The sequence below is a fragment of the Octopus bimaculoides genome, chromosome 14 (assembly GCF_046866305.1).
Source record: "Octopus bimaculoides isolate indiv1 chromosome 14, ASM4686630v1, whole genome shotgun sequence".
Classification (NCBI taxonomy): Eukaryota; Metazoa; Mollusca; class Cephalopoda; order Octopoda; family Octopodidae; genus Octopus; species Octopus bimaculoides.
The window spans coordinates 31911167-31923666 of record NC_142941.1 but is presented as its reverse complement, the minus strand read 5'-3'; the positions used below and the strand labels follow the sequence as shown (position 1 = coordinate 31923666).

Sequence of the window (12500 nt, the reverse complement as noted above, 5' to 3'; positions counted from 1 at the left end):
ATCTGCCACTCCACTTCCCCCTCATTATTGATAATATTCACCACAATAACAACAACAACAATAACCAAAACCTGTTCACCCACCCCTGTCACCCAAACTCAGCCCCACGACCGCTATCAACTCACCAATGAATTAGTTGTTAATTTAACCCGTGAACCCTTCAGGACAGCTATCTGGCTGAATGACAGTCACTACAGTGTCCTGATCAGTGGTTTTAGTTGGGCTTTTTTCAGTTGACGATTTTCGACGGAAGAATCCCTGCGATGGAGGTTTGGCACTTTTGCCTGTTTCATCAGATGAATCTTTAGTATCTACTTTGTGATCACTGGCAACCCCTTTGTGGTCACTGGCGACCCCATTCTGATGGTCATGTGACACAGGTCCATCTGTGTCACCGGCCATCTTAACAACAGCCGTTTTTGCTTTACCGATGGTCATTGTAGCTGTGCGCTGAGCTCGATCACTGATTTCATTCATGGTTCGTCTGGCCTTTTTAATTGTACGTGAGAAGAACTGAATGGCCACGTTGATGCACATCGATACCAAAGACAGCCCGAAGAATATATAAATAGAGGAGAGTAGAAAGAACTTGGAATGGGCTGGTACGATGTCTCCGAGGCCGATGGTACTGAGCGAGATAAATACGAAATAAAAGGCTTCCAGATAGCCCCACTCTTCCCAAGACTTGAACATCAGTGTCCCTAAGAAAATGTAGACGACTAGGATGATGGCAGCGATACCTGGTGTTGGAAGCATTACGGGCAGCAGTGGAAGACAGTGGCGGCGGATGAACAGCAGTAGCAGCAGTGGCAGTAATAGTAGCAGCAGCATCAGTAACCGTAGCGGGGAATGTCGGATGACCGTGTAAAGCAGTGGTGGAGATCGATGACGGAATATGGAAAAGAAAAGAGAAAGAAAAGAGAATAAGCAACTGATTCTGTTAGCATCAACAAGTAATAACAACAACAACCTGTCGATTACATCGACCCCAGTGCTCAGTTGGGACTTATTTCATCAATCCCGAAAACATGAAAAGGATAATCGATCTAGGTAGCATTTGAACTCAGACCGTAAAGCCAGAAGAAATGCAAGCATTTCGTCTGATACGGTAACAAGTCTGCCATCTCGCCGCCTTTATAACAATGGTTTCAAATTTTGGCACAAGGTCAGCAGTTTAAGGGTAGGGGATATGTTGGTTACATTGAACCCCAATGATTTACTGGTACTTATTTTATCGGCCTCGAAAGGATGAAGGCAAAGTTGGCCCCGATAGAATTAAAATTCTAAACGATGAGTTGGACGAAATGCCGGTAAGCATTTTGCCAGACATGCTAACGATTCTGCTAGCTAATACCCTAATAACAATAATAATTCTTTCTACGAAAGTCACAGGGCCCGACATTATTGGGGAGGGGACTAGTCGAATACATCGATCCCAGTGTTTCACTGGTACTTAATTTATCGATTCCGTAAGGATGAAAGGCAGAGTTAACCTCGGCGGAATTTGAACTCAGAACGTAGCAGCCGACGAAATACCGCTAAGCATTTTGCCCAGCGTGCTAACGATTCTGTCAGCTCGACGCGCAATAATAATAATAATAATAATAATAAGAAGAAGAAGAAGAAGAAGAAGATGAAGAACTAGAGAAATTCTGGAAACAAATATGGTCGGTGAAGCAACAACCCCAAAAAAGGACCATTAAAACAACGAACTTAGCACCTGAGCAACTCTGGGCCCCTATAACAACTGAAGAGGTCACCCAGACACTGCAAAGACTAAGCAACTGGAAGGCACCTGGACACGACAAGATCCCCAATTTCTGGTTAAAACACCTGCCAGGAATGCATAAAAAGCTGGCAGAAAACTTTAACAACATAATAGCAGATCCAGAGATCTGAATGGCTCACAAAAGGGAAAACCATCTTAATCCCCAAATCCACGGAAACGGAGAAACCACAAAACTATAGACCTATAACCTGTCTCCCTACGATCTACAAAGCCTTTACTGCAATAATATCGCAGAGATTGAGTAAACACCTGGAAAATAACAACCTGTTTCCAGAAGAGCAGAAGGGATGCTGCAAGGGCTCATACGGCTGTAAAGATCAATTATTGATCAATAAAGCCATAACTGAAGACAGCCGCAGAAAGAAGAAAGGCCTCAGTATGGCCTGGGTGGACTACCAAAAGGCTTTCGACAGTGTTCCCCACACGTGGATTCTGGAAACACTAGCCATAAACAAGGTGGCACCAATTATCATAAAATACATAGAGCACTCAATGAACAAATGGCAGACAGTGCTACAGCTCCAAACAAAAGAGGGACTTGTGAAAACGAAAGCCATCCCCATTAGAAGAGAAATATTCCAGGGAGACTCGCTCTCTCCACTCCTGTTCTGCCTGGCACTCACACCTTTAACAGAAGAATTGCTAAATAGAACTGGATGCGGTTACAAATGCTATGGAAAAACAGTCAGCCACCTTCTATATATGGATGACCTAAAATTATATGCAAAAAACGACAAAGAGCTAGAAACACTACTACAGACAGTACACGGCTTTACCAAGGAAATAGAAATGAAATTCGGATTAGAAAAATGTGCCAAAGCAACCCTGAAAAGAGGAAAATTAGTTAAAAGTAGCAATATAACACTAGATAAAGCCAATGAAATAAGAGAACTAGACGAAAGCCAACCATATAAGTATTTAGGAGTCAATGAACTAGATAGGATACAACATACACAAATGAAAGAAAAAATAAAGAAAGAGTACTATAGACGAGTTAGATCAATACTAAAAACAGAGCTCAATGCTAAAAACAAGATAATGGGTATCAACACTTTAGCTGTCCCAGTTATAAGCTACAGCTACAACATCCTTAACTGGACACTAAACGAACTATGTAAAATAGACAGGAAAACAAGAAAAATAATGACAGGATATAGGATGCACCACCCAAAATCTGACATAGAAAGGCTATATATACAACGCACAGAAGGTGGCAGGGGTCTTATACAGCTAGAAAACTATTATAAAATAACCACTATAGGACTGCAAAAATACCTACTCCAGAAGCAAGGGAAACTAATACAAATAGCCACAAAACACGAGCAAAACAAAAAACTGTTTTCAGTATTTAAGGAAGCTGACAAATACAAACAAGAAATCAATGTACCTAACAAATACGAAGAAGAAGAAGAAGAAACAACAAAAGCTATAAAACAAATGAAATCCAAACTAAAACTAGAACAGCAACGGACCATGATAAAACGATGGCAAGAAAAGCCCCTACATGGTAAATACTGGGCTAAACTAAATGCGAAAGAAATAGACAGAGAAAAATCCCAGCAATGGCTGAGAAGCTCAGGACTCAAAGCAGAGACTGAAGGATTTTTAATTGCTGCACAAGACCAAAGCCTCCTCACCAGAAATTACCAAAAACACATAATGAAAAGAAATATAACAAGTAACTGTAGAATATGTGGAGATCGACAAGAAACAATAAATCATATTATCTCTGGCTGCCCAGTCCTGGCTAAGAAGGAATATATCCACAGACACGACAGAGCTGGGACCTATATACACTGGAAGCTATGCCAACATTATGGAATAACAACAGAAAAAAGATGGTATAAACACACGCCAGAAAAGGTCACAGAAAACGAGAAAGCAACCATACTCTGGGATATGCCAATACACACAGATAGAGAAATTAAGGCAAATAGACCAGATATAGTTGTCAAAGATCATGAAGAAAAAAAATGCTTTCTAATTGATGTATCAATACCAGCAGATGACAACGTTTCTCTAAAAGAAATGGAAAAACTTTCAAAATACAAAGACCTGGAAATAGAGATAACTCGAATGTGGAATCTAAAGACAGAAACAATTCCTATCATAGTAGGTGCCTTAGGTATAATAAAAAAATATTCAGACAAATACATAACAAAAATAGCAGGACTTACAAATATATATAACATACAGAAAATTGCACTACTGGGTACTGCACACATCCTACGCAAAACACTTTCAATACAGTAAACATAAGAGCACCACAGCAAACCACAGCACATACCCAAGGCGCACAGAGCTGCGCTCGGTAGTGAAGTGAAAGCACGTTATAAAAATAAAACTACTGAATAATAATAATAATAATAATAGTAGTAGTAGTAGTAGTAGTAGTAGTAGTAGTAGTAATAATAATAATAATAATAATAATAATAATAATAATAATAATAATAATAATACAGGCAGTGGCTCTCATGGCTTCTGATCTTAACTGATTGGAAGTATTATCATGCACATTGTTTTGTCTTGGTATAGAAGATGGGCTACAGTAAATATATTCTGCTCAATGCCACAGATTTGCTTGTCATTTGTGTGATATTAACCAGTTGAGCATATCCCTTGGTGGCTGACGATATGTGCATCTCTGGTCACGAGCAGAAGTAGTGGGGGAGCATCATAGCCATGTGTTGAGAGGAATTCTTTGGGGTTTGGATAATTCACCTTTGGAAACATGGGGGTTTCGTTCAACATCCTTAAACAACCCTTATTGCGGGATGGGCTACTCGGCCCGAAGAAAATTCTAACTAGGCCCCCACCTGCAAGGTCATGCGCTGTTTATCTTGATATGAGATCACCATGTCGCGCACATATGATTGTGATGCATGGATCTAGTGTACCCTTATCAGACAGGTAGTCATGATGGGTATACTGGGCTTCGTATATTTTACCCCAGAGTCACTTTGATGGCATGCCCTGCTCTCTCACTCACTCAATAATAATAATAATAATAATAATAATAATAATTAATTATTATTATTATTTCTACTCTTGGTACAAAGCCTTGAAAATTTTTTGGCGGGAGTTCCTCAATTATATGGACCCCAGTGCGTAACTGGTACTTATTTCATCGACCCCGAAAGGGTGAAAGGCAAAGTCGACCTCAGCAGAATTCGAAGCCAGAACGTAACGGTAAGACGAAATACCACTAACCATTTCGCCCTGCGTGCTAACGATTCTGCCAGCTCGACACCTTAAGAACAGCAACAACAACAACAATAATAATACTAAGAGCACTCAGTGAGTTTCGTTCCTTAGTGGTGTCGCCGAGTGTTTTTTCGCCGTGTTTTCATTTTTGAACCTGACCTCAACTTCTCCGAATATCGACCCACTGGACATAATGGAATACAAAGGTAAAGGCAAGTAAGTGATGTTACTTGGTGGGGCAAGTAACATTATTTCCATTTCGCATTTTCATTTTTTTCATTATATCATACGTTTTATTTTTTTCATTTGTTCTGTCCCCAAATGTATTGTATTGTCCCCTCTTTGTTAGTCCGTATGGACAATAAAAAATCAAAACATCCTTGAACGTTCATCTGAATCCATCCAGAAGTTCTTGAGATATCTTCTCCACGGACAAACGAACAAACAAATACGACTGAAAACAATAACTCCGCCTTAGCGAAGGCGGAAGTAATAATAATAATAATAATAATAATAATAATAATAATAATAATAATAATAATAATAATAATAATAATTATTATTATTATTATTATAATATCCTTATACAATACCAGTCAGAGGCACTCATAGTTTCTGATCTTGGATCTTTGTGATTTGATGGGCAACATTTTTTTATGTAGTGTTTTTGGTACCGAAACACTTTCAAACTTCGAATACTTGTATATTTTGTGGTATAGAACAGATAAAAAATTTTGTATTTGAAGTTATTTCATGTAAAAAATTGTCGTATTTCGGTAATTTCAACCAATCATTGAGGTGAAAACAATTACGCCGTGGAATATAAACAACGGTGTTACGGGATTTTTTCCCTTGAATAAAATTAGTGCCGTTGTTTGTCAACAAAAACTATCCGTGTCACTGTTATTTATGACATCGTTCGTGCGTTTGTACTGGTTTTAGCTTTAGGGTTTTAGGGTTAGGGTTCGGGTTTTAGAGTTAGGGTTAGTTTTAGGATTACGGTTAGGGTTATGATTATTTTTGCCATAACCTTAACTCTAACCCTATAACTCATAACCCTAACCCCAACCCTAACCCTAAAACCCAAACCCTAACCCTAAAACCCTAAACCCTTACTAGGTAATAATGATATAATTAAACAGGGAATAACACACTTGACACCGAACAGCACTAACTGTATTCAGTTGAATAGGCGTCAGTGATTGGTTGAAATTACAGAAATACGACAACTTTAACATGAAATAACTTGCGATGTACAATTTTTTGTTAAGAAGGTTAAGAGAAGAAGTTGTTTTATATGACACATTCTACCAGTGTCCTAAGTTTGAAAGTGTTTCGTTAAGAAAACAAGTGTTGCCCGTCAAATCACAAAGATCCCTGATCTTAACTTATTGGAAGTGTTATCATGTAAATGTTCTATCTTGGTACAAAAGATAGGCCACAGTAAATATTCTGCTCGATACCACAAATTTACTTGTCAGTTGCTTGACCATAACCAGTTGGGCGTGTGCTTTCGTGGCTGATGATACGTTTATCTCTGATCACAAGCATATTCTAACCAGAAATTCACCTGTCTTAGTACACACATCTTCCTTATTATGAAATTTAAAACCTATATCCTACAGCAGACCCAAAAGTGGTGCCATCCATAAAAATGCCGCCCAGGGAAGACCGCCTCTTCCGCATCCTCTAGCTACGGCTAGTTCTCTCTGTTGATGAGTAGAAAATAACACATGTGAGCAGTAACAAATACAAATATACGTACGAAGATAGATGCACGCAGATGCATATAAAAGAAACACAGAAACACACACATACAGACAAGACATATAGCAAATACACTAAAGGTACAGTATTTTAAGAATGTACAATATTTAGTATAAAACGGAAGGAGGGCAAAATTGATTTCGGCTGAATAACTAAATACTACTTTGTATTTTGTTCAATACGTTAATGATTCATTATATCTGTTGGACATACATTCAGTTCCTGAAGGCGCGTGGCTTAGTGGTTAGGTTACTTGGCTCACGATCGTGAGAGCGTGAGATCGATTCCTGGCGGTGCTCCAGTTCACTCAGGTGGCAAAAATGAGTTGTAATTCTAAGGGCCAGCCTTGTCGCATTCGGTGTCACGCTGAGTCGCCCTTTCAATTACATTAAAGGTACGCGTGTCTGTGGAATGCTCAGCCACTTGCATGTTAATTTCACGAGCATGCTGTTCCGTTGATCGGATCAGCTGGAACACACGTCATCGTAACCTACCAACCAACATACACACACACATACACACACATATACATACATACATACATACATACATACATGTGTGTGTATATACACTCATGTAAACACAACTGATTTTATACAAATATATAGAAATACGTAAACAAAGACGTGTGCGTGTAAGTGTTTGTATATGTGACCGTTAATCCAGACACTTTTTTTCTCCGTTTTCTTTCCTCATTCTATCAAAGAGCGTAGGCTCGAAACGTCAAAGACTCCTCCATTTCTATTTGAGTGTCAAACTAATATACTTTGTTTGCTGTTCCCTCCCTGTCTCTGCCTTTTGTCTTTTGTAGATTTGCCCCATATATATATATATATATATATATATATATATATATATATATATATATATATATATATATATATATATATATGTGTGTGTGTGTGTGTGTGTGTGTGTGTAACAGTGCATTCATATGGTATACAAATATGTATATATACATAAAAATATGTATACACATACATGCAAGCATATATACACATATATACATTTATATAATATATTCTATGTCTTATACCATGTCTCGCATAAAAATGAATATCAAGAAACACGTATCAATGTAGTTATCAAAATATTCCTTCACCAGTTGGTTTCTCTGTGTTGAAGATGGATAGTGAACAGAGAGAGGTTAGAAGCGAAACGACGAAACCTAGAGTAGTTTTCGCCTAATAGAATATTTCCGGTAAGTCCGTGAGATTATTCGGTCGTTCCCGCAGAACATGGAAAAACTCAGACGGTAACTAATAACTGGTCGGACAATTGAGATATAATTGAAAATGAAACGAGATAAAGCTGCAATACTCACAATAAACTTGTTGATTGTGCTTGTTGAAACTCAGATGCATGATAGTTTGTTCTATCACGAGCTATCATGATAGATGTTCTATCACGAATTTAGAAGTTCTCCCGATAAACATATCGGGCAAACTTCTAAATTCTACGACCATGATCAAATCATCTTACGGATTTAACCGAGCAATTTCATATACGTGTATTTGTCTATGTTCAAATACATGCCTCTAGCTCCTCTGAGTTATCCCTCTTAGCTAATTTTTACATAAATTATGCAAAATTACCTTTTGCTATAAATGTGTTTCATTGGTTTTTGTATAAGTCAAAGCTCTTTGGTTACTGAAGATAAGGTTACTGAAGATAAGCCAGAAACACATGTCCTCCGACTGTCATTTTATCTCCAGTCAATAATCGTGTCCTTAATTTTGGGTGACATAATACTTGAATGCACGCACGCACACACACACACACACACACACACACACACACATATATTGTCATATTTGGAGAAGGTCATATTTTTTAGTCAATTAACCACTGGTACTATAGTGCGTGTGGTTAATTGGCAAATATATGACCATCCCTAAATATAACAATATCTGTTTCAACACACGATTTCACATGAAGAATCTTGCAAAACAAAGCAAATAGCAAGCTGGAGGAGATGTCTTCCTGGGGCTACAAGCTACAGTAGCACATCAACCCCTAAGGGTTAGCCACATTTAGGTGGCAAATATACTTCACGATATATATATAATATATATATATATATATATATATATATATATATATATATATATATATATATATATATATATATATATATATATATGGGTCGATCCACTACTCAGGAAGAGAATATTCTAGAGTACGTTAAAAGCTGCCTTATCTTCGAAACGTCTAGTTAGAATAGAGGCAGCTGACGAAGGAATAATTCCAAGTGGCTATCTGTTTTCCTATGTGTTCGTTCCGTTGTCTATAGTTCATTTTTCTAACGTCCTGTACCCTGATATGCATCAATATACACATGTAGATGTAAGTATGTACATATATGTGTGTATACATGCATATATATTCTTTGTATGATATATATATATATATATATATATATATATATATATATATAAAACAGCACATACATAGATTATACACACAAACACTTTCAAACAACATTCCGCCTTTTTATTCAACGGTGATTTCTGAAAAAGACCATAAATCTATGTATTTAATTCTTACTATCAGAAATTTTGTGCGTGTGCACGAGCGTTTGAGTGTGTATGTTTCTGCATGTGTCTAGTTGTGTGTGTTTGTGTGTGTGTGTGTGTATGTGTGTGTATGTGTTTGTGTGTGTGTGTGTGTGTGTATACGCGTGCGTGCCTGCGTATGTTTGAAACAAAGAGACGTGCCATGATTAATTGGAGATTAAGTAGCTTGTTGTGATAGGCCGCTATCAAGGCGTCTTTTTAGATTGATTATATTTAGTTTTTATCCAGTTTTTACAACAGTAACAGTCTCTCCTCTCATTTATCGAATTCTCTCAATGGGACAGCGATATCAAAAATGTATCACCCTACTCCGAACCCCGACCCATCACACCCCTCGTCACATATTAAGATACAGTATCAAGAACCGATCATTAATATTTCGCGATTCAAAATATTGGTGTTTGTGTGTCGACGCGTCAGAACCTACGTACGTAAAAGCGTTGAGATAAAGCCTATGTGCATTTGCACGTGTGAATGTGTGTGCGTGTGCATGTGTGTATGTGTGTATGTGTGTGTGTGTGCAAGCATGTGTGTGTGCATGTATGTGTGTGCATGCGTGCCTGCGTATATTGGAGTGTGTGTGTGTGTGTGTGCGTGTGCGTGTGCGTGAGTGAGCGTTTGTGAGTGTGTGTAGCCAATATGGGCGGCGAGCTGGCAGAATCATTAGCACGCCCGGCGAAATGCTAAGCGGTATTTCGTCTGTCGTTACATTCTGAGTTCAATTTCCGCCGAGGTTGACTTTGCCTTTCATCCTTTCGGGGTCGATTAAATAAGTACCAGTTACGTGCTGGGGTCGAGGTAATCGACTTAATCCATTTGTCTGTCCTTGTTTGTCCCCTCTATGTTTAGCCCCTTGTGGGCAATAAAGAAATAAATATGATCAACTCCTGATTAAATGTCTGCTGGAAGCAGTCTTTGTGCAGACTATCGGATGGCAGAGTTGGCGTGTAGACACTCTTGCTGCAAGAAGCGGAATTTCGAAGAGATATTGGTCCTTCTTTGAGCCAGCACATGGATAGCCTGGTAACTTTGATGCAAGAATACAAAGATCGTGGTTTCCCATTGCTTTTCTTCTGGTATTTTTGACATTTACATGATACCATTCTATCGGCAAGGCACAAACAAGTTTGCAACATCTGCTAGGATACTCGGAACGTAATGAATCAGAACAAATACAACAAAAGATTTTCTCTAATTATTCTAACAAATCCATTAATCCCTCACATTAAGCTGGTAGTTTATTTTATAGATCTTGGGAGGATTGTAAAGCGCAATTGACCTGGGCGGAATTTAAACTCAGAGGGTAATGAGCTGGAATAAAAACCAGCAATGAACTAGCGAATAAAGGAAACAAGACATAGAAAGAAAATGTTTCAGTAAAGAAATAATTAAAAGTTAAAAACCGAAGAAAACATTTAAAAGAAGACATTAAAAGCCAATAGAATGATCGATGGAAATTGATGGAGAATGATCGCGGTGGGTTTTAAACTCAGAGTGTAAAGAAACGGAACAAATAACGCAAAACATTTTGTCCAACCCTCTAACGATACAGTCAATTTGCCGTCTTGAGACATCAAACCGCTCATTAATGTTAATTGGTGTCTGAGTTAAGACAGGAGTTTATTTTTAACAACAAAACTAATGTTATGTTGAGGACTATCTTCTATGTTTGTACTAGCTATTTTGTTAGAGAAAAACTAACAGCAAAGGCATTAGACTTCTTTTTCTCTGCCTGGAACACAATCAAACCATCACATGCACAATCTCCTAGTAAAAGAACAAGCGCAAGATCTCATGAATGCATACTGGTATCTTATTGTCTATCATGGTCAGTTGGGCAAACCTAAAAAAATGCAACGAGGGGAATTGAATGTTGGATAGACCATCGACTGATATAACAAAAGTTAGATGAAAATGCGCACTTTACGACGTAAAAGATCCCCAAACGTCCTGACATCTGACACTCTGGTTGTCAAACTAAAAGTTTTAGAGGCACTCATCATCTCAAGTGCTAGCATGGTTGACTAATGGTCCTTCTCAAATTCCAGATTCCTTGATGCTGCTGCCGAAACCATTGGCTTCAAGACGAAAAAACAAGTCAAAAGTAATTCAACGAGAACTCCAGCAAAACCCATAGGCTTCTCAATGACATGCACAAAGTCCACAGAGCCAATCTGAATAATTTCTCATCACATATTCTATACAAGCAGTGCAAATTCTTCGGAGAAGGCTCAACTCACCCATTGTACTCTAAATAAAAAATGGTGGATGGTAAAAGCTCAAGAAATCTTGATGCACAGAGTCAAATATGACATAAACAGATTCTGATACATTGAAGACTGTATCACAGCAGGATTTGTACCGTGACATCTGTTAGTCGTGAAGAAAAGTACTTCAATAAGCCCCTAGACCAGCCTAAATAAGTGGATTCAGCAGTTATAGAGGAGTTTTACGAAGTACTCATCATCCACCAAATCAATAGGTTGCCACTTTTGCTAAAGTTAGCGCTGCCATGAAATGTTAAAAAAAAAAGAAACGGCTATCGCCTGGACTGGATAGTATTCCAGTAGAAACCGAATTTCAGTAGCACATATTCAGAGGAAAGTTTGTAATGTATTAAAGCTTTCGGGAGTCCCAATTTCGCATGTAGGGCTCGGGGTGGCTTTTTCGACCTTTTTTATTTTTGAAAAGAGAAAAAAAAAATTCATCTTATATGCCTTCAAATACGGCTTTTCTGCATAAAAGCGCTTCATTGTTACATCACCGAGACGTAAAACCAGTAGAAAGGTACTTTATCACCATTAACAGGAGAATACCTTAAGTATTCACCACTAACATGGAAGAATGCCTTAAGTATTCCGTTCTCTGCAAGGCAATAAGACGTCAGGAAAGTGACTTCGGGAATCATAGATTGACAGACAGCTGTCCAATGTCAGACAGAACAGCGTGTCGATTGGTGTAACATTTTGGTCACATCAATGCAAAAACAAGTGAGACTCAACATTGAAAGAGGACAAACGTTTCGTCAGAAAAAAAAAAGTGTTTCTAATTTTCAGAGAGTGTGTAGTGACTGGGATAATTACTAGAAGTGCAGAGAAAATGTTTGACGATGTTATGAATTATGTATTAAGATTCAAGGTACGGCAGAAAAATCTCTCATATTT

At 38.1% G+C, this 12500-nt stretch overlaps 1 protein-coding gene across 2 annotated transcripts in view; it reads right to left on the bottom strand.

Annotated features, from left to right (window-relative positions):
• Nucleotides 1-12500, bottom strand: part of LOC106867452 (TWiK family of potassium channels protein 18) — a 156640-nt gene that overhangs the window by 151 nt on the left and 143989 nt on the right. For both annotated transcript variants that reach the window (XM_089362656.1, XM_089362657.1), the window contains one exon: nt 1-740. This exon is cut by the window's left edge and continues 151 nt beyond it. In XM_089362656.1, the coding sequence (XP_089218782.1) occupies nt 145-740 (596 nt within the window). In that variant the 3' untranslated portion in view covers nt 1-144. The remainder of the gene's footprint in view (nt 741-12500) is intronic.